Source organism: Papio anubis, chromosome 2, assembly GCF_008728515.1.
Source record: "Papio anubis isolate 15944 chromosome 2, Panubis1.0, whole genome shotgun sequence".
In the NCBI taxonomy this organism is placed as follows: Eukaryota; Metazoa; Chordata; class Mammalia; order Primates; family Cercopithecidae; genus Papio; species Papio anubis.
Genome location: NC_044977.1, coordinates 95,721,342 through 95,747,375, shown reverse-complemented (window position 1 = coordinate 95,747,375; position 26,034 = coordinate 95,721,342). Strand labels below are relative to the sequence as shown.

Below are 26,034 nucleotides of genomic sequence, written 5' to 3'. Positions count from 1 at the left end.
TGAGAAAGAGCAGGGGAAACTGCCTTATAAAACCATCGGATCTCATGAGAACTCACTGACTATCACGAGAACAGCAGAGGGGAAACTGCCCCCATGATTCAATCACCTCCCACCAGGTCCCTCACTCAACATGTGGGGATTATGGGGATTACAATTCAAGACGAGATTCGAGTGGAGACACAGAGCCAACCATGTCAGCACCTTAAGTGTGTTTTATCCACAGCATCTTCCCAACAACCTGGAGATAGTATCACCTCCAGGCTGTGGTGAAGGGAGTGGTGAAGGGAGTGAATCTCAGGGAGGTGAAAATGCCCAGTCTGTCTAGGGCTCTTGCAAGACGTGCCAAAACTTCATGCTGTATGAGGCTGCTTTTCTTTCTCAGGCATCCTGCCCTTGCAGGGGCGCTCCTGGCTGTCCAGGGTCCTGACCATTCCTTGTCTCCGGGCTGGTTCCAGATGGGATGAGGTGTTAGGACTGATGGATTCTTCTGGGAAGCATTTGTAGGATTTGGGGTCTGGCCAGAGGGGGAGATGTCCACCTTATCTTGTGGTTTGCTCAGGTCACAGTGGCTGTCACCAGCACCCCCAATGCCATCCTGGGCAAGTACCAACTACATGTGAAAACTGGAAAACACATCCTTAAGTCTGAAGAAAACATCCTATACCTTCTCTGCAACCCATGGTGTAAAGGTACTGTGAATCTCAGGTCTGCTGGGGCGTGGCAGGTGCCCCTGGCAAAACCTGCTATGTGCAATGCATAGTCTATGAGCTTTTGTTTGCTCTCAAGGTACTTGCAAACTAATTAAAGGGATGTGACCCAGGAACAGATTGTGGACACCATTGGAGCGTTTTCTTTGTGACCAGGCCCCTTAGAATGGAGGTCCTTATTCCCCGTTTCCACTTCTCCCCAATGCCTTGCCCTGCCCCAGCTGGCTTCTGCCTTCACCACTGTACAGAGGCTGCCTTGGTGGGGGTGGGGAGGGGCCACCAAGGACTTCTTTCTTGCCAACTCCAGATCAGGACCTGAACTGTGGTTGGCTCCTCCCTTCTGCTCCCTTAGTTCTGTTCTCTTCTCTCCACTCCCTCATGTACCCAGCTCATTTTTTCCTGTGGCTACACTGGAGCCTTTATGTAAATGGCACTCGAGGCTACTTCTGCCATTGCCAGCACTGGCTTCTCTCCAGAGGGTGCTGGACATCTTCTTGTAGCCTCAAATGTGGCACATTCTATGTCAACCCTTTCCATACCTGCCCTCCCTCCTGGGGCCTTTTTGAAATCAAAAGCCATCAGGCGCCCATGCTAGAAGCCAAGGAGCTCTTTTTTTAACCTTTGTATTTGGAAATGATTTTGAGCTCACAGAAAAGTGGCAAAAATGATGTAATGAACAACCTATACCCTTTATCCAGGCTCGCCTGTTGTTAATATTTTTCTCCATTTGCTTAATCATTTTCCCTCCCTCCCTCCTCTACACACACACATGCTTTTTATTTTTGAACCATTTGAGAGTAAGTTACATATAAGTTGGTTCTTTACAACCCCTAAACCCTTTGATGTGTATTCCATAAGAACAGGGATGTTCTCTCATATGACCACAGTACAGTTATCAACTTCAGTAAATTAAGTGTTAGCAGCCAGGCGTGGTGGCTCATGCCTGTAATCTCAGCACTTTGGGAGGTGGGTGATCACAAGGTCGGAGATCGACCATCCTGGCCAACAGGAAACCCCATCTCTACTAAAAATACAGCAGCAGCCGGGCGCGGGTGGTGGCACCTGTATTCTCAGCTGCACTCTGGTAGGAGGCTGAGGCAGGAGAATGGCATTTCAGAACCCGAGGCAGAACCTGCAGTGAGTCAGATTGGTGCTACTGCACTCCAGCCTGGGCAGACAGAGCGAGACTCTCTCTCAAAGGAAAAAAAGGTCAAGGCAGTTCATCACCAATCCCAGCACTTGGGAGGCCTGTGAAGGGATCAGGCTCAGGAGATCAACAAGACCATCCTGGCTAACATGAAACCCTACTAAAGTCAAACAGGCTGAAGGAAAAGTGGCTCTGTAATCCCATGCTTGGGAGGCTGGAGGCAGGAGAATCACTTGAACCGGAGAGGTGGAGGTTATAGTGAGCTGAGAGATCGCAAGCTATTGCACTCCAGGCCTGAGACAGAGCAAGACTCCTGTTCCCAAATAAATAAATTAATTATTAAAAAAAAATAAGCATTAGCATAACACTTTCATCTACTATCTATATAACAGTTTGGTCACTTTAAAAAAATTTTTTTTTTTTTTTTTGAGATGAATTTCGGGCCTGTTTTAGCTTATGCAATGGCACGATCTTGGCTCGCTGTACTTCTGCCTCCTGGGTTCAAGTACCTCTCCTGCCTGAAGCCCAAGTAGCTGGGATTACAGGCACGCCGCCACTGCCACCCAGCTAATTTTTGTATTTTAGTAAAGACGGGTTTTTGGCTATGTTGGCCAGGTCTAAACTCCCTGACCTCAGGTGATCCACCCGCCTCATTACTCCTGCAAAATGCTGCTGGGATTATAGGCATGAGGCACCGCGCCCAGCCAGTCACTTGGTTTTATCATGTTCTTTATAACATCGTTTTCTCTCCAGTACAAGATCCAGTCTAGAGTCACATTTTACATACAGTTATGTTTCTTTACCTCCTTTAATCTGGAACAATTTCTTAGTCTTTCTTTGTCTTTTTTGACATATTTTTGAGGGCTAGAAGTCCCCCTTTTTAACAGATCATTCGTTATTTGGGTCTGATGATTCATCATCTTTAGATTCAGGTTACGCAGTCCTTGCTGGATATTATGTAAACGACATGTCCTTCTTGGAAAATCATATCTGGAGGCACACAATGTCTGCGTGCCCCTCATTGGGAATGTTAAATGTGATCATTTGGTCAAGGTGTTGTCCAGTTTTTCTGCTATATAATTACTATCTTTTTATTTGTAATGAGTAGTCTATGTGGACACATTAAAGACCGTCCAAACATCCTGATCCTTATCAAAATTCTCCACCCCTAGATTTAGCATCCACTGATGGTTCTTGCTTCAACCATTCTTCTCTGTGATGGTTGCACAGTGATTTTCCAAGGCCAGCTCTCTACCATGTTTACCTGCTAGCCTCTGGCATTTGCTGTAGGCAGAGCCCTCCCTTCACCCCCATCTACCTCTCTCTCTCTACCATCTGTATGGACTCATGGACTCTCTCTTACTTTTCAGTGGTTTATGATTCATCCTTTTCTTAACTCATGCTTAAATTGCTCCAGATTTTCCCAGGGGAAGCCCCCTACAGCTGGCTCAGGAAGTTCTTTTGGATACTTTCCCTCCTGCTCACCTCCCTCCCCCCAACATTGGATGTTCCAAGCTCCTCACAAAGACCTTAAAGCTCCCTCAGCACAGACAGTCCCCAGTGGCAAGCCTGCCCCTGTCCCAGGGCAGACTGTAACCTCTGTGGATGTGTGGTCTTGCTTCAGAGGACACGGTTTTCATGCCTGACGAGGACGAGCGCAAAGAGTACATCCTCAACGACACAGGCTGCCATTACGTGGGGGCTGCCAGAAGTATCAAATACAAACCCTGGAACTTTGGTCAGGTAATGATTTGCTGTCCTGTGGCTGGACCAGGCCCCATCTGTTAGACCACCCTTTTGGTTGGGTAGTAGCCAGTAAAGGTTCTGGAGAAAGGGTTGTGAACCTCAGGTCAAACACCAGCCTCATACGGGTGAAACTTGGCCAGAGAGGGGTGACCTGCCTAGGCTGCACAGATGGGGTGGAGTCCTAGGCAGAAGCCCTCCCACGAGGACCACCCATGGCCTTTCTCACCCACCCCAAGGCTCTCTCCTACCCCCCACGGCTCTCTCCCACCCCCCACGGCTCTCTCCCACCCCCCATGGCTCTCTCCCACCCCCACGGCTCTCTCCCACCCCCCACGGCTCTCTCCCACCCCCCACGGCTCTCTCCCACCCCCCCACGGCTCTCTCCCACACACCATCCCTGCCACATGGCTCTCTCCCACCCCCCATGGTTCTCTCCCATGCCACAGGGCTCTCTCCCACCCCCCATGGCTCTCTCCCATGCCACACGGCTCTCTCCCATCCCCTGCCTCCCAGTGTATTTACCGAAGAACCAAGCACTGTTACAAGGAAGCCCTGTTACAATTAGAATGTTGGTGTTGACAAAGAGCTTCTAAACGCGAGGGAGAGTTTTTCAGAGACTTGTGTGGAGGCCTCTGCTGAGTGGAGGGCCAATGCCTTCGTGCAGCCATGAGGAGGAGAAGCTGGGGTGTGAGGACATCAGACACCAGATGCTTCCCACCTCCCCTCCCCCCAGATTTGGCAACAACAAGTTCCTGGGAAATGCCAGGCATTTCACAGCTGCCTGAATTTCCCCTCTTCCCCCGGGTCTGGACACCTAGGACAGGGCAGAAGCAGGGACAAGGGAGGAGGGACTCTGAGCTGGCGAGGCTCATGCTGTGTGCTCTGTGCAAGGTGCGCCCTGCGTGCCCTCTCCACCCTCACTCATTCCTAGAAGGCCCTTAGCATCCTATCCTTACACATGAGGACCAGAGGGAAATGAAATGGGAGGGAGTAGCTGGCAAGGAAACAGTCAAACGAACCGCAGGAGGGATAGGGAAGAAGGAATCACCTGAATCCTAGGGGATTTCCCCTCTTAGAAAATCAAGGGGTGGGCGGGGCGCGGTGGCTCACACCTACAATCCCTGCACGTTGCGAGGCCGAAGCAGGCAGATCACGAGGTCCGGAGATCGAGACCATCCTGGTTAACACGGTGAAACCCCGTCTCTGCTAAAAATACAAAAAATTAGCCTGGCGTCGTGGCATGTACCTGTAATCCCAGCTACTTGAGAGGCTGAGGCAGGAGAATCACTTGAACCCAGGAGATGGAGGTTGCAGAGAGCCGAGATCACACCATTGCACTCCAGCCTGGGTGGCAGAGTGAGACTCCATCTCAAACAAGCAAACAAAAAAGAAAAATAGAAAATCAAGGGGTGATTTTAAGAAGCCCAAAGAGTGACTGGGTATGGAGGCTCGCATCTGTAATCTCAGCACTTTGGGAGGCCAAGGTGGGAGGCTGGCTTGAGGCCAGGAGTTCTAGGCCAGCATGGGCAACATAGGGATACCTGGTCTCTACAAAAAATAAACAAATTAGCTGGGCATGGTGCTGCATGCCTGTAGTCCCAGGCAGAGCTGTAGGGAGGGGAACTGCAGTTGGAGAGGGAGGTGGGTGGATCACTTGAGTCCAGAAGGCTAAGTCTTCAGTGAGCGGTGATTGTGCCACTGTCCTGTAGCGTGGGCAACAGAGCAAGACCCTCTCTCAAAAAAATAAAAAATTAAATAAAAATAGAAAGAACCTCAAAGAATTGTAACCACAAAACTCCCCCAGACTCCTTCTGGAACATAAACATTATGGTCTATTCCTTTTATTTTGGTAGTTTTTCCCCTCAGGTTACAAAAGTAACATATGTACTTCAACTCTGTAAATATACAGATATTTACAGATAATCACAGATATTGAATCATCCAGTTTAGATAGCAGATTTTATGGGATATAAATGATATCTTGATAAAGTGGCTTACAGTAAATAGAATTTCAAAAGTAATGTGCTTATCACAAAAGACTTAGGAAATACAGAAATGTGGAAAGAAAATAAAATTATTCATAACTTCCTCCCTCAGTGATAACGACTTAACGTTTTAGTGTATTTTATTCTTTTATCTATTACTAAGGCTTACATAGTTGTAATGCTATTTGTGCACAACTTCGTAGCCTGTTTCATTATTTATTTATTTTTATTATTATTATTTTTTTGAGACAGAGTTTTGCTCTTGTTGCCCAGGCTGGAGTGCAATGGCGCTATCTTGGCTCACCGCAACTTCCGCCTCATGGGTTCAAGCGATTCTCCTGCCTCAGCTTCCCGAGTAACTGGGATTACAGGCACGCACCCCCATGCCCGGCTAATTTTGTATTTTTAGTAGAGACAGAGTTTCTCCATGTTGGTCAGGCTGGTCTTGAGCTCCCGACCTCAGGTGATCCACCTGCATCAGCCTCCCAAAGTGTTGGGATTACAGGCGTGAGCCACCATGCCCAGCCTGTTTCGTTTATTTAACTTGATTACAAAGGAATTTCCCCATGGTATTAAAAACTTGTACTTCCTTTTAGTGGCTGCATGCTATAGCTCTATAAACTGACTTAACTATTGCCCTGTGGCAGGACATTTAAATGGTTTCTAGTTTTCAATGCTGTGGTGGACTTTTTTATGAGACTGTAGGCAGGGGAGATGGGTTACGCTACAGGGTGGCTGTGACATGCAAATTAGGTGGTATGCGTTAAGTTTCTGACACAGGGCAAAGTCTTAACCGCCTCTTTCTTCATTTCCCAAAATAGTTTGAGAAAAATGTCCTGGACTGCTGCATTTCGCTGCTGACTGAGAGCTCCCTCAAGCCCACAGATAGGAGGGATCCTGTGCTGGTGTGCAGGGCCATGTCTGCTATGGTAGGTATGGAAAGCCTGGGCTGATGCTGTCCTGTACTTGCCGATTGCTCAGCCGTTTTCTGTTTTTCCCGGGCTAGACTGGAAGCTCTTTGAAGTACACCACAGTGCTATGGCCAATCAACTGTCCAAAACTATTAAGAAATAGACATTGCTGAAATCTGTTCTGAGTGCAGGTTTTCAAGTCAGATCTGAGTCTGAACCCCAGCCCTGCCGCTTATGGGCCGATCTTAGGTGTAAATGGCTTCACCTGTCTGAGTCTCAGTTTCCCCATCTGCAAAATGATAATACAGAAGGTTCTCTTTCTACCTGCAAGCTGGGCTCCAGTTGGGTGAGCAAACTGGTCCAGTTCACTTGGGACTTTTCTGGCTTTAGCACTGAGAATACTGTGTTCCAGGAAACCTCTCAGCCTTGGGCAAGCAGGACGGTTGGTCACTCTATTCCGCCTGGCCTCTTGGAAGTCAGTTTGTTCAGATTCTCAAATATTTTGGTCTCAAGACCCCTTTGCACTTTTAAAAATTATTGAGGACCCCAAATAAGTTGTGTTTATATGGTTTATGTTTACCAATATTTACTGTATTAGAAATTAAAACTGAAAAGTTTAAAACTATTTATTCTAAAAGAATAATTCCATTACAAGTTAACATTAATAATGTATTTTTACGTTTAAAAACCTATGCTTTTCAAAGCATAAAATATGTGGTGAGAAGAGTGGCATCGTTTTCCATTTTTGCAAATCTCTTTAATGTCTGGCTTGCTAGGAGTCAGCTGGAATTTCGTATCTGCTTCTGCGTTTGTTGTTTCAGTTGGAATATATGAACATCTGGCCTCACACAGATATGTAGATTTAAAAAGGCAGAGGCCGGCTGGGCGTGGTGGCTTATGCCTGTAATCCCAGCACTTTGGGAGGCCGAGGCAGGCAGATCACGAGGTCAGGAGATCAAGACCATCCTGGCTAAAACAATGAAACCCCTTCTCTACTAAAAATACAAAAGTTAGCCCGGTGTGGTGGCACACACCTGTAGTCCCAGCTACTGGGGAGGCTGAGGCAGGAGAATCACTTAAACCCGGGAGGCAGAGGTTGCAGTGAGCCAAGACCATGCCACTGTACTCCAGCCTGGGTGACAGAGCAAGACTCCATCTCAAAAAAAAAAAAAAAAAAAAAAAAAAAGCGGGGCCGGGGCAGGAATATTCCCGAAGCTCCATAAGTGGCAGTTTCTTAAAGTTTGTTGCAATGTGGAATCTGAAACCACAATTTTTCATCCTTTGTACACTTAGGAGAGAATGAGAGTGAAGAAGGCAAATATTACCTTGGGATTATTATGCAAATAGTTTTGATCACAGACCTTGGAACTCCCAGGGATCTCCCAATACCAATGAGGACCTCTCTCCAAAGGTCCACTGAGTTCAGTCAAGTGGCTGCTCTTGCCATCTGTGGGAGGCAGGCAGATATATGTTCATCTCCAGGAGAGTCTGTGAGCTGAACTGCTGTGACAGACGGATCTCAAGTAGGGGCCCTTGAAATGCCCTCCTTGCAGAATGACTGTGAGCCTGTGCCTGTTGCACGTGGTTTGCCTCATAAATGCTGGGGCTCCTGTTCCCCTGCACCCTAGGGGCTGGTAGGATTACCGGGGGCCCTCACACTGACCCTCTTGGGCACAGGAGTCCACCATGCCTGCTCTTCCCCCCTCACCCCCATGCTGGTATGTTCATTCTCTAGCCCAGGGGCCAGCAGGTGGCCAGGCTGGACACTGAGAGAGAACAAGTAAAGGAGACCAAGTCATTAGCAGGCAGAACTTGCCATGAGGGGCTCTAGTTCTCAGTGGTGCAGGTGGACTTGCACAAACCTGGCTGCTTCTCCTTTCAAGCTCTGTGACTCTGGACAAGATTCTAAACCTCTCTGGGCTTCTGTTATCTCATCTTTTGGGTGATTATGGGGTCTCAATAACACACAACAGTGCCCAGCCCAAGGTCTGACACGCTTTGGGCCCATGAGTACCTATTCCCAGGTCATTCTTACGAGTGTTGGGGTTTGGGAAGCAATGGGCTAAGCCACTGCTTGTTTCAATGATGAGGAAACCAGCCAGGGGAGAAGGGGCAGTTGGCCAAAGACTGCACAGTGAAGTGGTGGTTGAGCCAGTTCTGCTGACTCCTGGTGCAGTGCTCCTTCCTAATGCCCTCCCAGCCACCTCCTCAGGCTGGGAGGCAAGCATGGGCAATTCAGAACTCCAAGGTATTCCAGGAGTCACTTCCAAAATTAGGTTACTGCAGATTAGCTTCCATGCTCAGGAGTCTGAGAACCCCAGCCCGCTTCAGAGGCCCTCTCCATTCCAGGTTCCCTATAAAGGTTGCCCCTTAACTCCTAGAAGTTCGTGGCTATCCATGGGCCTCCCGGATCTGTGAATTTCTGACTAGCAGGCAGAGCTTCTGGCAGGGCCGCCTAGAAGACGACTCCCACACCAGGCAGGGAACCTCGGCAGGGCAGTGAGTGCATTCATTATCTATTGCTAAATGACAAGTTACCCCAAGACACTGTGGCTGAAACAACAAACATCCATTATCTCCCATATCTGTGGGTCAGGAATCCAGGTGTGGTTTAGCTGAATGTTCTGGCTCAAGATCTCTGTGGGAGGACCTACTTCCAGGCTCACTCACCTGGCTGTGAGCAGCCTCAGCTCAGGGCAGCTCATAGCACGGCAGCCAGCTTCCATCAGAGTGAGCAAGTAAGAGGGGGGTGCCCAGGCTGGAAGCCACAGCCTTTGTCACCTCATTTCAGAAGTGACAGCCATCACTTTTGCTGCATTCTGTTGGTCAGAAGTGAGTCGCTGGGTCTAGGAAAGGGGATTACTGGGGGCCATCTCGGTGACTGCCTACCACACCTGGGCATAGGAATGTGCTTTGTTCCACAGGGGGATAGAGCTTCATGCATCAGGAGTTTTGAAAGTACTGATGTCCTTTGGGCTCAGCGTCACTCCCCTTCTTTCCCTATCTCCTCCCTCCCTTACATTGCTCTATAGACGGCTTGGGTCTAGCAGGCGCTGACAGGCTGGGGCCACTCAATTTCGCAGGAGGACGCAGCAGCTGGACCAGATCAATGGCTGGGTGACAGTTAAGATAGGAGGTGTGTTTCCTGCTTTGCCTAGGACCCTTGCCTGTCTCTCTTTCATCTGTTTTCATTCCGTCTGACCACTCTGGAGTCTGGGGGTGGCCTCTGCTTTCTCTCTGATTTTGATGAATGAAGAGGCTTGTCCAGCCACAGGACCTGAGAGGTCATGGGAGGCCCAGGCCACACCGTTGTTTGAGACTTCTTGTAAATTAAAACTGAACAAACCCCCAAACAGGATTCAGAAATTGTGGCATACTATAAGGGTTTTAGTTTAACAAATGGACATCTTTAACATGCTGGGAAACATGAGGCGCTGTAATTATACTTTTCACAAGGCATAATGGGGTTTGCAAAGGATGTTAGTGTGCAGGCCAGGAGGGGATGGGTGGATGTGGTCAAAGTCAGGCCACCACCAGATCAAAGATTTGTGACTGTGTCACTTTTCATGTTTTCGGAGGGCTCCTCTGCACCTGCCTCTACAACCTTCTTTAGAGATTCCGTTAAGTGCTTTCAAAGGTGAACTCACAAGCTTTGTCCTCTCTCTGGTTTTAATAAGGTGGAAAGGATCGTCCAGCCAGGGCTCCTCAGGGGTTAAGAGAGGTGCAGGCCATTGACAATTTAAAAATGGAAGATGCCAAAACAGGCACAGGCTTAACCCAGGTCATCCTCAAAACAACCTAAAGGGACTGGGCATAGTGACTCACGCCTGTAATCCCAGCACTTTGGGAGGCTGAGACAGTTGGATTGCTTGAGCTCAGGAGTTTGAGACCAACCTGGCCAAAATGGTGAAACCCCGTCTCTACGAAAAACTACAAAAATTAGCCAAGTGTGGTGGCGTGCGCCTGTGGTCCCAGTTACCTGGGTGGCTGAGGCAGGAGGATCACCTGAGCCCAGGAAGTTGAGGCTGCAGTGAGCCGAGCTCACACCACTGTACTCCAGCCTGGGCTACAGAGCAAGATCCTCTCTCAAAACACAAACAAAACCAACCTAAATGTAGGTGTCGTAATGATCATCATTTTACAAGGGAGGAAACTGAGGCACAGAGCAGTGAGCATCCTCCCTGGTCACTCACACAACTGGCATGCTCCTTGGCCCTTCTTGGCACCCTGCCTGTTCTGGATAGCCCGTGTCCTCCAAGTGCTCTGAGACATTGTGAGGTGTCCACTTTGGGGGCTGGGTGGCCAAGCTGGGCTGGCAGCACCTTGTTCTTCTGAGGAGTGGACACTGACCCCAACCCTATGTGTGTGGCAGATGAGCTTTGAGAAAGGCCAAGGTGTGCTCGTTGGGAACTGGACTGGGGACTACCAAGGTGGCACAGCCCCATACAAGTGGACAGGCAGCGCCCCAATCCTGCAGCAGTACTACAGCACGAAGCAGGCTGTGTGCTTCGGCCAGTGCTGGGTATTCGCTGGGATCCTGACTACAGGTAAGTGGGAGATGCAGGGGCTGAGAGGAGAGGTACCATGGGAGGGACTCCCAGCCCCCACAGTTGCCAACCACCGCACCTTGGATCATTTCAGTGCTGAGAGCGCTGGGCATCCCAGCACGCAGCGTAACAGCCTTCGATTCAGCTCATGACACAGAAAAGAACCTCACGGTGGACACCTATGTGAATGAGAATGGCGAGAAAATCACCAATATGAGCCGCGACTCTGTCTGGTAGGTTCCTCCTTCTCAACCTGCCCTGTCTCCTCCCAGGAACTTCCTTTTTTTCTTTTTAGAAACAGGGTCTCTTGCTAGGTTGCCCCTTCTGGTCTTGAACTGGTGTCAAGCAGTCCTCCTGCCTTAGCCTCCCAGGTAGCTGTGATTCCAAGTGCAAGCCACCATGCCTGGCATCCCAGGAGTTTTCTAGCCCAAGCCCAGTCTCCAGGCCCTCCCAGCCCAGAGATTCTGCTGAGCTGTGGGACCCCTTCAACCTCCCTCAGAGACTGATTCAAGTTGTAGGCCAATGCTCACTGCTCCTGAAATTCAATATTTTTCAACATTTGGCCTTGGACAATCTGTGCTGGAATCACCTGGGGGTGATTGTTTTAAAATGCAGATTCCTGGCCGGGCACGGTGGCGCATGCCTGTAATCCCAGCACTTTGGGAGGCCGAAGTGGGTGGATCATGAGGTCAGGAGATCGAGACCATCCTGGCCAATATGGTGAAACCCCATCTGTACTAAAAATACAAAAATTATCTGGGCCTGGTGGCGCGTGCCTGTAATCCCAACTACTTGGTAGGCTAAGGCAGGAGAATCACTTGAACCTGGGAGGTAGAGGTTGCAGTGAGCCGAGATCGCGCCATTGCACTCCAGCCTGGTGACAGAGCTAGACCCCCTCCCAACAACAACAACAACAAATGCAGATTCCTGTACTGGAGCTTTTGCCTCTACAGGGGAAGGGCCAGGAATCTGAAGTTCATGTTAGCACTTGGCCCAGGAGATCTGATATATACCACTGTTTGAGAACTTTTGACGTAACCGGTACCCACTGGCCAGCATGAAGCTTATGTCCTTTGTTCTCTGATCCAGAGCACATGGGCCCCTTGCAAGCTAAAAGTGACCACAAGATAGAAAAGGGAGAATGAGAAGTTGCAGAGGGAGTAGACGAGGTGGGAAGGTCAGGGCATGATTACAAATTCCTGAGGCATTTCAGTTGAAGTTGGAGCCTTACAGATTTTATTTAAATACTGCTGAGACGTTCTAGTTCATGTACCAAGACAAGAAAAAACAGGAAGACTTGGAACTTTTGGAAAGGAGGCACTAACCAGTATTATTTGTAGATGATACACAGTTGACCCTTGAACAGCATGGGTTTGAACTGTGCAGGTTCACTCATAGGCAGATTTTTTCAACTGAGTACAGGTGTATTTGTGGGACGTGAAACCTGCCTATACTGAGATCTGACTTTTCCTATATACACGTTCCACAGGGCCAACTGCAGGACTTGAGTGTGTATGGATTTGGGTATACTCAGGGGTCCTGGAACCAATCCCCTGTGGATAGTGAGAAACGACTGTTAATTTTCTAGCTAGAAAACCAAGAGCACCAACTTAAAAATAGCAAGATTTAATATGAGAATTCAGAGACTGGCCAGTTACAAAGTTGCTGATCCACCAAATCAGAATCCCAGCGAATTGAATACATTCATTGAATGAATGAAATAACAGTTGTAATCTTTTACTAGGCTGTGACTGCACAGCCTAGTGCATTTCACCCATTCGTTCAGGAAAAGTTTATTAGGTATCTGTTATGTTTCAAACACTGCAGATGTCAAGACAGATAAGATTTAGTTCTGCCTTGAGTTCACCACCTCTAGTGGTGAAGACTCCCAGGTTCTCTGAGATCCGTAGGCACGGTGAGGGTCTCATGAGGTTCCTCCAGCCCTGCCCACTGCACACAGCTCTGTGCCCTGGGAGGCTTTCTGAGAGGCAGGTGGGACTCAGCGGTGGCCCCTTCCTTGCCAGTGTTGACAAAGGTTCCCAAACCCCTGAGAACAACTTCAGTGGTTCCCTGGTGATGAAGATGTCTCTGGCAATTTTGGCGTGTTTATCTCTAACTAGGTTTGTGGGTGGTCTGGGGTGGGGCCCATTCCCAATTTGTGGCAGGAATTTCCACGTGTGGACGGATGCCTGGATGAAGCGACCGGATCTGCCCAAGGGCTATGACGGCTGGCAGGCTGTGGACGCAACGCCGCAGGAGCGCAGCCAGGGTGAGTGGGTGGCAGGAAGGCGCTGGGCATCCGTGATGCTCTCCTTACATGGCCCCGGGTTCTGTGGGTCTTGGGTACGCAGCCAAGCAGGTGGGGAAAGTTTTAATACAAATTTCCCAACACAAAAAGCATGCTCAGTCCTTCCTGCTATTCCCACTGAGCAGGGGCTTCAGTTTGCTGGCTATTTTTATGAAGTAATGCCAATGACAATACTGTTTTTTTTTTTTTTTTTTTTTTTTGAGATGGAGTCTCGCTCTGTAGCCCAGGCTGGAGTGCAGTGGCCGGATCTCGGCTCACTGCAAGCTCCGCCTCCCGGGTTCACGCCATTCTCCGGCCTCAGCCTCCCGAGTAGCTGGGACTACAGGCGCCCGCCACCTCACCCGGCTATTTTTTGTATTTCTTAGTAGAGACGGGGTTTCACCGTGTTAGCCAGGATGGTCTCGATCTCCTGACCTCGTGATCCGCCCATCTCGGCCTCCCAAAGTGCTGGGATTACAGGCTTGAGCCACCGCGCCCGGCCGACAATACTGTTAAGACCAATGAGATGGTAGCACTTAAGGGTTCCCTACTGCGTGCCATGCTCAGTACCAACATGATCCATTTTACTCACAACTAACCTTTCAAAGTAGGTTGTTACTATCCTCATTTTACAAATGAGGAAACTGAGGCTCAGGGAGGTGTAGTGAGTTGCCTGAGGTCACACAGATCCACGAGGCTGGACCCGGATTCAGCCCAAGTCAGACATAATGGGGATGCTTATCTCAATTGGTTATGGGTTACCAACTCCTGGGTAAGACAGTGGCCCCTTATAGCTGGAAGGACCTTGCCAGGGGAGGGAGGGTGTCTTTGTACAGCTGGGGAAACAGAGGCACGGGTTTGGTCTGAGGTCACTTGGAAAATCTGTGGAATCAAGTTATCTTTATTTTAAATTGTGAGTCCTAGTACTAAAGACAAAGTCAGCCCTGTAAAGGGAAAATAGATTAGCTCAATAGTTCTCAAATTTTTAAAAATTATTCATTTATTTATTTGGATACAGAATCTCACTCTGTTGCCCAGGCTGGAGTGCAGTGGTGCAATCTCGGTTCACTCTGCCTCCCAGATTTAAGCAATTTTCTTGTCTCAGTTTCCTGAGTAGCTGGGATTACAGGTGCACGCCACCATGCCTGGCTAATTTTTTAATTTTTAGTAGAGACAGGCTTTACCATATTGGTCAGGCTGGTCTCGATCTCCTGACCTCAGGTGATCCACCTGCCTTGGCCTCCCAAAGTGTTGGGATTACAGATGTGAGCCACTGTGCCTGGCCTTTACTTATTTATTTATTTAGAGACGGAGTTTCACTCTTGTTGCCCAGGCTGGAGTGCAATGGTGCAATCTTGGCTCACTGCAACCTCTGCCTCCTGGGTTCAAGTGATCCTCCTGCCGCAGCCTCCTGAGTAGCTGGGATTACAGGTACCTGCCGCCATGCCTGACTAATTTTTTGTATTTTTAGTAGAGATGGGGTTTCACCATGTTGGCCAGGCTTGTCTCAACCTCCTGACCTCAGGTGATCTGCCTGCTTCAGCCTCCCAAAGTGCTGGGATTACAGGTGTGAACCACCTCAGCCAGCCTCAAACTTTTTTTTTTTTTTTTTGGAAAAAAGCAGTCCGACTGCTCAGAAGGAAACTTTGTGTGCCACCTCGTAATGTAAAGTAGAACTACTCCAGTTGAAGTGTGCTCAGGGACCAGCCAGCCCCTCCCTGACACCTCTGCCTCACTCCTGCAGCCCTTGAAGTAGATGTCTCTCAAGGTTCTTCTAGGAATAAGTCATAGTTTGGCTGTGAACCTCATCCCAAGGATAGCAAATTCATCTGCCCACAGAGCCACAGAGTGAACAGGGCTGTCTACTTGGGAAGATGGGGACCTAGAGACATGAGCATGCAGATCCCCAAAGGCATTCAGGTTAAAATTTAAACATACTTTGCGGGCCCCACACCCCTCAGTGTGGGACTCCTGATTCCTCCAGCTGCAGTGTGAGACCACATGGCCCTGAGGCAAAAAGTGCTGTTAAAAGTGAAAACAGCCTCCATGTTTCTCCAAAGAAAAGGCATTGCCCTTATAATAGGGGGTGAGGGTGGTGGGAGGTGGCCCCCAGAGGTGGGAGGAGCAGGTGATATGCCCATATCCCCCTCTACTCTGCAGGAAGATTCTCAGCAGGGCAATGTTGAGGGCTCTTTCCGTCCAGGGAGTCTAAGTAGCATTTGCTGAGGTGGGACAGTAGCCATGGCAACCAGGCAGTGAGTACCCCAGTGCCACTATCTGCCTGAGAGGCAGAGGAAGCCCTGTTCCCTGGCCAGAAAAGAGGCCTTAAAAGCCCACCTAACCTGCTCACTTTATAGATAAGGCCAGAGAGGGAGGGTGGGGATGCCCAAGGTTAGTCAACAAGTTAGGAGAAGAACCAGTATTAGATTAGGAGACCAGTTATCCTGAGTCCTAGTCCTCCAATACACTGACTTCACAGGTTTGGCTGCCTTAAAGAGGCAAGGGGGAGGAGCCTGTGTGTTGAGGATTAAATAAAATAACAGAAGCAGAAACCCAATGCCCAGAATACAAGGGTGTATAAAAACCAAAGCTACTACTGAGGAACTATCAACCAAGAGACTAATTCTCACTAAGTTGTCAATGACTAATAAGGGGAACTCTCTATCCCCATGCTAGAAATAAAAAGACAGCTCTTAAAAAAAAATAAAAAATAAAAAGACAGCTCTTAGAATGGAAATTTTCTTATTAGCCCAGATCCATAAGCAACAGCTTGCATTTGTTTTAGGCACAGGGCTAAGTACTTTGCCTGGATTATTTAATTTAATCTTTGCAATAGCCTTAGGAAGTAAGTGCAGTTTTTTATTCTTAGTTTTCTAGGAAATGGAGCCACAGAGAGCTGAAATGACTTGCACAAGATCACATAGCTCCAAGGCGTGATGCCAGGAATCAGACCCAGATTGTGTATCTCTGTGCTCTACTGGGGACTGATGTGCTGGGATGAGTTTTTTTTTTTTTTTTTTTTTTTGAGATGGAGTCTTGCTCTGTCGCCCAGGCTGGAGTGCAGTGGCCGGATCTCAGCTCACTGCAAGCTCTGCCTCCCAGGTTCACGCCATTCTCCTGCCTCAGCCTCCCGAGTAGCTGGGACTACAGGCGCCCGCCACCTCGCCCAGCTAGTTTTTTGTATTTTTTAGTAGAGACGGGGTTTCACCGTGTTCGCCAGGATGGTCTCGATCTCCTGACCTCATGATCCGCCCGTCTCGGCCTCCCAAAGTGCTGGGATTACAGGCTTGAGCCACCGCGCCCGGCCTGGGATGAGTTTAATAGGCAGTGTGACTTCCTATTACTGGGACGGAGGATTTCTGATACTCTTCAAGTCAAAGCTGAGATATGCCCCTCTTTTCAGAATAGTTAGGACAGCCTAGGAAATGAGCACCCAGATGCTTCTTGGGCAAAGTTTGCTTGCCAGTCCTGTTTGAGTTTGGGAATCATTGCTGCCACTGGGTCCAGGTTGGGTGGGCTGGGGAATCTTACTGAGAGTGACCACCTCTGGCTTCCCCTCAGGTGTCTTCTGCTGTGGGCCATCGCCACTGACCGCCATCCGCAAAGGTGACATCTTTATTGTCTATGACACCAGATTCGTCTTCTCAGAAGTGAATGGTGACAGGCTCATCTGGTTGGTGAAGATGGTGAATGGGCAGGAGGAGTTACACATAATTTCAATGGAGACCACAAGCATCGGGAAAAACATCAGCACCAAGGCAGTGGGCCAAGACAGGCGGAGAGATATCACCTACGAGTACAAGTATCCAGAAGGTGGCCAGCATCACAGGGCTCCTTCTAACTCAGCCCCTGAGTCACTCAGACCATGAAAATACTCAAGATTGGGGGTGGGCCTGGGCAACATGGTGAAACCCTGTCCCTACCAAAAAAAAAAAAAAAAAAATTAGCCGGGTATGGTGGCATGTGCCTTTGGTCCCAGCTACTCAGGAGGCTAAGGTGGGAGGACTGCTTGAGCCAGGGAGGTTGAGGTTGCAGTGAGCTATGACCATGCCACTGCACTCCAGCCTGGGTGACAGAACAAGACCCTGTCTCAAACAAACAAACAACAAAAAAACACAAATCCTAATTGAGGCCTTTGCATTGTTTGACCAGCTCATTCACCTTGCTAAGACTGTCCGTGCTCCCCAGTGCTCAGGAGATTAGACATCTTCTCAGCCTGGCTTTCTGGCCCCTGCAGAGCTGGCCTCTGGCTCCCTTCCTGAGCTCAAGTTCATCCCCTAGCCATGCTGCCTGCTGTTCCCTGAAAAGGCTGGCTACTTTCACCCCTGGCCAAACCTCTGCTTTTGCTTTCCCCACCTGAACTGTCTCCTTTGCAATCTCTACTATCCACAGGCTCATACGCTGCCTCTGTTCTTGATGTGCCTCAATCTTACAGATTTGTATTTCCCCTGTGGCCCATTGGCTGTGGTTCCTGTACCACGTGGTAAGGAAAGGAAGACAACTCCATACAGCATCCTCAAAGGGTGCAAGAGTCCAGACAGGGGCAAACTGAAGATGGGATGTGATTAAGAGGAAGGCAGGAAATCATAAGGACTCATAGATGAGGGAGTAATTTGCTGTGCTATGGGATGGCAGATGGTACCCATGCAACTGGGGCTTTTCCCACCCTCCATTGCAGTACAGTTACAAGCAGGTCAGTTTGGACCCCTAGGTTGATTGTGAGCTTGCATAAAACCTTGCACAAGGTAGGCCTGCAATAAATATTTCTTCCATATAAATGGGGCAAGTGATGGCTACCAAGGCAGCTCAGGACAAACTGGAGATCTCCACTTTGATGTCTCTTTGTGTTCAGAGTGGATGTGGATGGAGAGCTTTGTAACCAAGCTCAGAAATTCCTGTCTTACAGCTGCTATATCTGAGATAAAATCTTATCCTCAGGGTTGTGTTGAAAATGAGCAAACTTGATTAAAAGCAATTAGGTCAGGAGTTTTTTTTTGTTTGTTTGTTTTGGCAGGGTGACAGAAGTTCAGAGAGGGAGGGATATGATAGAGAGGGAGACCAGTGGTATCTGTCAACTGCTACACTTGATGGTGTCCCTCAGGTCTCTGAGGCTGTGTTCTCTTTTCCTCATTGTTTTTCCTTTCTGTCTCTCAGACTAGATAATCTTATGACCTGTCTTCAAGTTTGCTGATATTCCTGCAAGCTCTAATCTGCTATTATTGTACTTCTCAACTCCAGAATTTATATTTGGTTCTTTTTTAAAAATAATTTTAATCTCTCTCGATATTCTGTATTTGGCAAGCCATTTGTTCTCACGCCTTTTTTTAGTTCTTTGAATACATTTAAAATAACTAATTTAAAGTCTTTGTCTAGTAGGTTCAATGTCAGGGCTTCCTTAGGGGCAGTTTTTATTGACTGTTTCCATGTTCCTCCCCTCCAACCCCTGCACTGCCATATATGGCCTATACTTTGTATGTTTTGTAATTTTTGGTTAAAAATTGGACATTTTAAAAAACATAATATGGCAACTCTAGAAATCAGATCCCGTCCCCCGTCCCAGGGTTGCTTTTGTTGTTGCTATTTGTTTAATGACTTCTGTGATGTAATTCCAGAAAGTCTGTAATCTTTCTTGTCCATGACCACTGAATTCTCTGCTCAGTTTGCTGAATGGTCAGCTAATGATTGGATGGATATTGCTTTAAATTCCTTGAATCATTAAGACTCCTAGCCTTTGGCAAGGGGCTCTGTGTACAAGTTGGGGTACATTTCATTGCTCTGGCAGGCAATTTATAATTCTGCCTTCACTTCTTGCTTGGGCAGAGCCTCAAGGTCAGTTAGAGGTGAGAGCTTAGAGCCTTATCAGATCTTTCTCAGACGGTCTAGATTTCCAGGATTCTGTCTGAGCTTTCCAAAGCCCCTATGGACATTTCGTTCCTCAGCTTTTCCTTTTAAGATTTTTGGTCGGCTTCTTTTCCCCTCAACTCCCTTCTTTTCCTTGTTGCCTTAGGAAACTGCAATTGTAAACAATTGCTGTAGGTTGGTTGTTTGTCTTAACAAATGCTCCAGGGAAAAGGCTGTTGGTAACGAGGGAGCTCTGAGTCAGGTCAATGAAGACAAACTCTGTGAATGAGGGTTTCCAGGGAATCGCCCTTAGGTGAATTAACAACAATTCTCTGGTAGTGGAGCTTTTAGGGAACTCCAAAACCATTCTGTCCCCTCCGGAGGTGGCTAGGTTGCTGGTTTTCACTGTGATTTGGTGCTGTTGGTTTTTGAGTCTACTGTGGAGCTGGAGAGAAGGGGAGATGGGAATCAGAATGCCACAAAACTATTCTTACTGAGATTGTGCTGTTTTACTTGAATAAATGCTCCTTAGATTATTATAAGCCTTTAGTTAATGTCAAGAGTTCTGAAAAAATTGATTTGATAATTTTTGCCAATGTTCTCATTGCTTTTATGGAAAAGCAGATTTTTGGAGGTCTTTATTCTGCCATTCCCACTGATGTCAGAATGTGCTATTGCTTAGGAATGGGGATTTGAATGCTTCTCTCTGTGAATCTATAGCTCAGGAATGTCTCTGGAGTCCTGGCCATGCAGATGGGCTCCTTCTGCCACAGGGGTGGTTGGGACATTTGGCCCTTGAAGGAGCACCCAAAGGAAGCTGTCTTTGTGTCTCTTTCAGGCTCCCCTGAGGAGAGGCAGGTCATGGATCATGCCTTCCTCCTTCTCAGTTCTGAGAGGGAGCACAGACGACCTGTAAAAGAGAACTTTCTTCACATGTCGGTACAGTCAGATGATGCGCTGCTGGGAAACCCTGTTAATTTCACCGTGATTCTCAAAAGGAAGACTGCTGCCCTACAGAATGTCAACATCTCGGGCTCCTTTGAACTACAGTTGTACACCGGCAAGAAGGTGGCAAAACTGTGTGACCTCAATAAGACCTCGCAGATCCAAGGTCAAGGTACCAGAACCAGGGGGAGGAGAGGCCTCAAGTGAGCTCAGGGTCCCCACAATCTGAAATCCCTCTTCTCCTCTGTGGACAACTTCCATACGTTAACAAATTTTTGTGTGTGAGTTAACACAAACAAACATTTATTGAAAACCTACCCCTTGGTAGTCACAAGAAAGCCAGGCACAGAGGAAAAGTGGGCCAATAGACCACTGGACTAGGAGCCGGGGTCTATCGTAGAGCTATAAATTAGGGGTGCTGAAAGTGTCATGAGAAGTCTTCTGTGGTGGCAGAAATTTTAATCTCAGATGCCCAATCAAATCAATGATCATGAGTGCCCAGGGCACAGTGTTGGGAACAAGTGGGATGTCCTGATGACAATGGGTAATGTCTGTCATGCACTCAGGATGGAAGCTTGGAGAAATTGGCCAATTATTATTCCATCTTGAGCCCAACATCTTGTTTTCTAAAGAGAGTATGGGACATGTCCCAGGTTATCCAGTTCAATTCATACAAAATTAATCTAATTCTGTGCTTGATGAGGAAAACTCATGGGGCCTATGATGAATGACCTCTCCCCTCCACCCTGACTCTTTGGCAGTATCAGAAGTGACTCTGACCTTGGACTCCAAGACCTACATCAACAGCCTGGCTATATTAGATGATGAGCCAGTTATCAGAGGTTTCATCATTGCGGAAATTGTGGAGTCTAAAGAAATCATGGCCTCTGAAGTATTCGTGTCTTTCCAGTACCCTGAGTTCTCTGTAGAGGTGAGATTCCTGCAGGCCATAAAGGGCTCCTCCTGCCTGGAAGTTGGCCATGGAGTGTGACGGGGTCCTTAAGAACCCTGAGGGTCCTTGGTTGGCTCATGCATATCTTCTCTCCCCATCTCTCCTCCCCACCCTACTACAGTTGCCTAACACAGGCAGAGTTGGCCAGCTACTTGTCTGCAATTGTATCTTCAGGAATACTCTGGCCATCCCTTTGACTGACGTTAAGTTCTCTTTGGAAAGCCTGGGCATCTCCTCACTACAGACCTCTGAACATGGGTGAGTCTGCCTGAGGTATTCTTACAAACAGAAATATACTTCTGGACATATATCTTGCACATGTGTGCATATTCTTGAGATGTGAATTCCCAGTATGGGGTCATAGGGTCAAAGCGTAGATACATTTTGCTAGTGCCAAATTACTTTCAGAAAAGATTGCATCAATTTATGCTCTATCAACAGATCTTTTTGATTCTTGCCAATCTAGTGGTTAAGTAATCTCATTGCTTTACTTTGCATCTCTGATTATTTGTGAGGCTGAGTATTTCTTACATTAATTGACTCTCTCCTGTGAATTGCCTGTTCCTAACTTTTGTCCATTTTTCTACTGAGTCGTTTATTTTTTCATATTAGTATGGAGTCTTTACACAGTAAAGAGTGTTATGTGCTGTGAATTGTTTATAGCAGTTTGTATTTAAATTTTTAAATTTAATTTTTAATTTATTTATTTTGAGACAGAGTCTCACTTTGTCACCCAGGCTGGAGTGCAGTTACAGGATCTCAGCTCACTGCAACCTCCATCTGTCCCCAGGTTCAAGTGATTCTCTTGCCTTGGCCTCCTGAGTAGCTGGGATTACAGGCATGCGCCACCACACCTGGCTAATTTTTGTATTTTTAGTAGAGATGGGGTTTTCCCATATTGGCCAGCCTGGTCTTGAACTCCTGACCTCAGGTGATCTGCCCACCTTGGCCTCCCAAAGTGCTGGGATTACAGGCATGGGCCATCATGCCTGGCCAAACAGTTTGTATGTTTTTAAACACTAAGGTGTCTTTCACCATTAGAACTTTTAAATTTTAATGTAGTCAAATTTTTCAATCTTTTCCCTTACGGATACTGAATTTCTTTTTTTTTTTTTTTGAGATGGAGTCTGGCTCTGTCGCCCAGGCTGGAGTGCAGTGGCCGGATCTCAGCTCACTGCAAGCTCTGCCTCCCGGGTTTACGCCATTCTCCTGCCTCAGCCTCCCGAGTAGCTGGGACTACAGGCGCCCGCCACCTCGCCCAGCTAGTTTTTTGTATTTTTTAGTAGAGACGGGGTTTCACCGTGTTCGCCAGGATGGTCTTGATCTCCTGACCTCGTGATCCGCCCGTCTCGGCCTCCCAAAGTGCTGGGATTACAGGCTTGAGCCACCGCGCCCGGCCTGGATACTGAATTTCATGTCATCCTAGGTGCATAGAAATTTTCTCTTATGCTTTCTCTAGAATTTCCAGCTTTATTTACACAATTAGGTATTTATCTGGAATTTTTTTTGGGTGTGGTGTGATGTGGAGCTTCAACTTTGTGTATGGTTTTCCTAGTACTTTGTAGCACTGCCTTTATTAGGCTGTAAATTCCCATATATATCTGGGTCTCTGGACTCTTTAATTTGATATTTCATTTGTCTTCTTCTACTATAACATCATACCACTTAAATTATTATAGTCCTAAAATAATTTTATATGATTATCATATCTACGTATTGATATGCATTAGGCAAATCCCCACCCCCCACATTTTTGTCTATAGAACTTTTAGAATCATCTTGTCATATAGTTTAAAAACAGTTGGGATTTAAGTTGATACTGCATTGAATTTACCTATTTATTTGGGGGAGAATTGTGCCAAATGACAATATTGTGTCTTACCATCTAGGAATATGAGATTTTCCCATTTTTTTCAAGTCTTTTTTATCACCTTTAGAAAAGCAATATTGTTTTCTTTATATACCACGTGCACGTTCTTAGTTGGGTTAATTCCAAGATGCATCAGTATTATAGCTTTTATGAATGGAATATTTTTCATTATATTTTCTAATCGTTTGCTGGACTATATGGAAATTGATTTTTGGCATACTGATATATCCAGCAAAAACCTTTACTGAACTCTAATATTTTGTTTCTGAGAGGTTTCTGATGGTCTCTTTCTTACAGGATGTCTGAATCTTCCAAGTAAAAACCAGTAGGCTCCTATTTTCCTTAGATCAGGATTTATCACATTTTAACATGCACACAAATTACCTGGGGAGTATTGTTACAGTGTAGATTCTGATTCAGTAGGTTTAGGGTGGAGCCTCAGATTCTGTGTTTCCTACAAGCTCCCGGGTGATGCTAGTATTGCTGAGCCCCAGAACACACTTTGAGTAGTGAGGGGCTAGACAATTCCTTTCATGTGGATTCAACATAAGATACATGTTCCTCTTAGATTTCATGTAATAGATAACTGTTGCTAACACCCGTGAAACAAGAACATCTGTAGTAAAGTCAGTCAAGACTCCAGGGAAGGTTTGTGAAATGTCAGAGTTGGAAGAGCTTCTGGAAACCAGCTGGTTCAACCATCTTGCTTTACATCTGAGAAAACTGATAGCAGCACCCAGGGTGTAGGTCCTGCTATAGAACTTTTAGAATCAGGCCGGGCGCGGTGGCTCAAGCCTGTAATCCCAGCACTTTGGGAGGCCGAGGCGGGTGGATCACGAGGTCAGGAGATCGAGACCATCCTGGCTAACATGGTGAAACCCCGTCTCTACTAAAAATACAAAAAACTAGCCGGGCGTGGTGGCGGGCGCCTGTAGTCCCAGCTACTCGGAGGCTGAGGCAGGAGAATGGCGTGAACCTGGGAGGCGGAGCTTGCAGTGAGCCGAGATCGCCACTGCACTCCAGCCTGGGTGACACAGCGCGAGACTCCGTCTCAAAAAAAAAAAAAAAAAAAAAAAAAAAAGAACTTTTAGAATCATCTTGTCATATAGTTTAAAAACAGTTGGGATTTAAATTGACATTGCATTGAATTTACTTATTTATTTGGGGGAGAATTGTGCCAAATGACAATATTGTGTCTTACCATCTAGGAATGTGCCATGCCCTGGAATGGCCAGGGCTTTTCAAAGAGGCTGAGCTAAGGCTCGGCTTTCTGGCTTCTCACCCAACTCATCTTCTTCCTCTTCCCGTAACATCCTTGGCTGATTGTATGTCCGTATGTCTTTGAATTTTCCAGGACGGTGCAGCCTGGTGAGACCATCCAATCCCAAATAAAATGCATCCCAATAAAAACTGGACCCAAGAAATTTATCATCAAGTTAAGTTCCAAACAAGTGAAAGAGATTAACGCTCAGAAGATTGTTCTCATCACCAAGTAGCCTTGTCTGATGCTGTGGAGCCTTAGTTGAGATTTCAGCATTTCCTACTTTGTGCTTAGCTTTCAGATTATGGATGATTAAATTTGATGACTTTTATGAGGGCAGATTCAAGAGCAGGAGGTCAGAAAGGCCAACACAACCATAAGCAGCCAGACCCACAAGGCCAGGTCCTGTGCTATCACACAGCTATAAACACCAGCCTAGGCCACAGAATCCCATCCCTTTCCTGAGTCATGGCCTCAAAAATCAGGGCCACCATTGTCTCAATTCAAATCCATAGACTTCAAAGCCACAGTTTCTCTCCCTGGAGCAGCAGGCTATGGGCATGGGAGTGGTTAGAGAATCCCAGTAGCTGCCACCCGCTGGCACCCCGTGAGAAGCTGCCATATTTTCAGGCCATGGGTTTGCAGGCCCTGAAAGCACCTGTCAACTGGAGTGCTCTCTCAGCACTGGGGTGGGCCTGCTAGAAGTGCATTCTCCTCCTATTGCCTCCATTGTCCTCTCTCTATCCCTGAAATCCAGGAAGTCCCTCTCCTGGTGCTCCAAGCAGTTTGAAGCCCAATCTGCAAGGACATTTCTCAAGGGCCACGTGGTTTTGCAGACACCTCTGTCCTCAGGCCTGAACTCACTATAGAAACCCATGTCAGCAAACAGTGACCAGCAAATCCTCTTCCCTTATTCGAACTGCTGCCCCTCAGGAGACTCCAGGGGACAGGCATTGCTTCCTCCCTGGTGTGAACTCTTTGGTATTCCATCCGCCATCCTGGCAACTCAAGGCTGCTTCTGTTAACTGAAGCCTGCTCCTTCTTGTTCTGCCCTCCAGAGATTTGCTCAAATGATCAATATGCTTTAAATTAAACTCTGCTTCAAGAACTCTGTGGTCCCTGAGTCCTTTTTCCTTTACGCCAATAAGCTTCTTAAAGTATCCTGTGCTGGGGGTTTATTTTATGTGGTCACTGGGGACGCCAAAGGATTCCACGGCTCCCCAGTGACCACATCAGAAGATGTTGGCTTTTTTTTTTTTTTTTTTTTTTTGAGATGGAGTCTCGCTCTGTCGCCCAGGCTGGAGTGCAGTGGCCGGATCTCAGCTCACTGCAAGCTCTGCCTCCCGGGTTCACGCCATTCTCCTGCCTCAGCCTCCCGAGTAGCTGGGACTACAGGTGCCCACCACCACGCCCCGCTAGTTTTTTGTATATTTTTTTAGTAGAGACGGGGTTTCACCGTGTTAGCCAGGATGGTCTCGATCTCCTGACCTCGTGATCCGCCCGCCTCGGCCTCCCAAAGTGCTGGGATTACAGGCGTGAGCCACCGCGCCCGGCCGGAGTTGGCTTCTTTATTGTCTGTTCAGTACATCCAACCCCTCTCTCAAAGGTTGTCACCCCAACTGGATACACACCCTGGCAGAGGCACATGCGTAGCTTGAATGAGGGTTATTTTGTGTCTAATTCACAGGACAGTCATGGGTGGGATACCTGTCATCCTCTGCCTTTCCAGCTGCCCAAGTGAAAAAAACCTCAATCCTGGTCACCCTTGCCCCAGTTGCCCACCTCCCTGGCATACAGTAGGTGTTCAATAAATGTTTATTGAAGGAAAGGTGATT

The 26,034-nt window shown here is 47.5% G+C and overlaps 1 protein-coding gene across 2 annotated transcripts; it reads left to right on the top strand.

Moving 5' to 3' along the window:
- The first annotated feature begins 99 nt into the window (after nucleotides 1-99).
- On the top strand, nucleotides 100-25,307 carry TGM4 (transglutaminase 4). Of its 2 annotated transcripts, XM_021934493.2 has the most exons (11): nucleotides 100-689; nucleotides 3,479-3,597; nucleotides 6,407-6,514; nucleotides 10,869-11,043; nucleotides 11,138-11,276; nucleotides 13,209-13,312; nucleotides 16,892-17,143; nucleotides 20,010-20,288; nucleotides 20,878-21,047; nucleotides 21,190-21,326; nucleotides 24,293-25,307. In XM_021934493.2, exons 2-11 carry the CDS (start codon nucleotides 3,493-3,495, stop codon nucleotides 24,432-24,434), a joined length of 1,611 nt encoding a protein of 536 aa, XP_021790185.1. In that variant the 5' UTR covers nucleotides 100-689; nucleotides 3,479-3,492; the 3' UTR covers nucleotides 24,435-25,307. The 2 variants fall into 2 exon arrangements, with proteins under 2 accessions (XP_021790185.1, XP_021790184.1); XM_021934492.2 differs by lacking the exon at nucleotides 100-689 and having other exon boundaries at nucleotides 2,531-3,597.
- The last annotated feature ends 727 nt before the right edge of the window (nucleotides 25,308-26,034 follow it).

Coding starts and splice junctions, on each gene's coding strand:
- TGM4 (XM_021934492.2), top strand. CDS start 3,460: ATGTGTGGTCTTGCTTCAGAGGACACGGTTTTCATGCCTGACGAGGAC. Junction 6,515..10,868: donor GCAGGGCCATGTCTGCTATG/GTAGGTATGGAA, acceptor TGTGTGTGGCAG/ATGAGCTTTGAGAAAGGCCA. Junction 17,144..20,009: donor CGAGTACAAGTATCCAGAAG/GTGGCCAGCATC, acceptor TGTCTCTTTCAG/GCTCCCCTGAGGAGAGGCAG.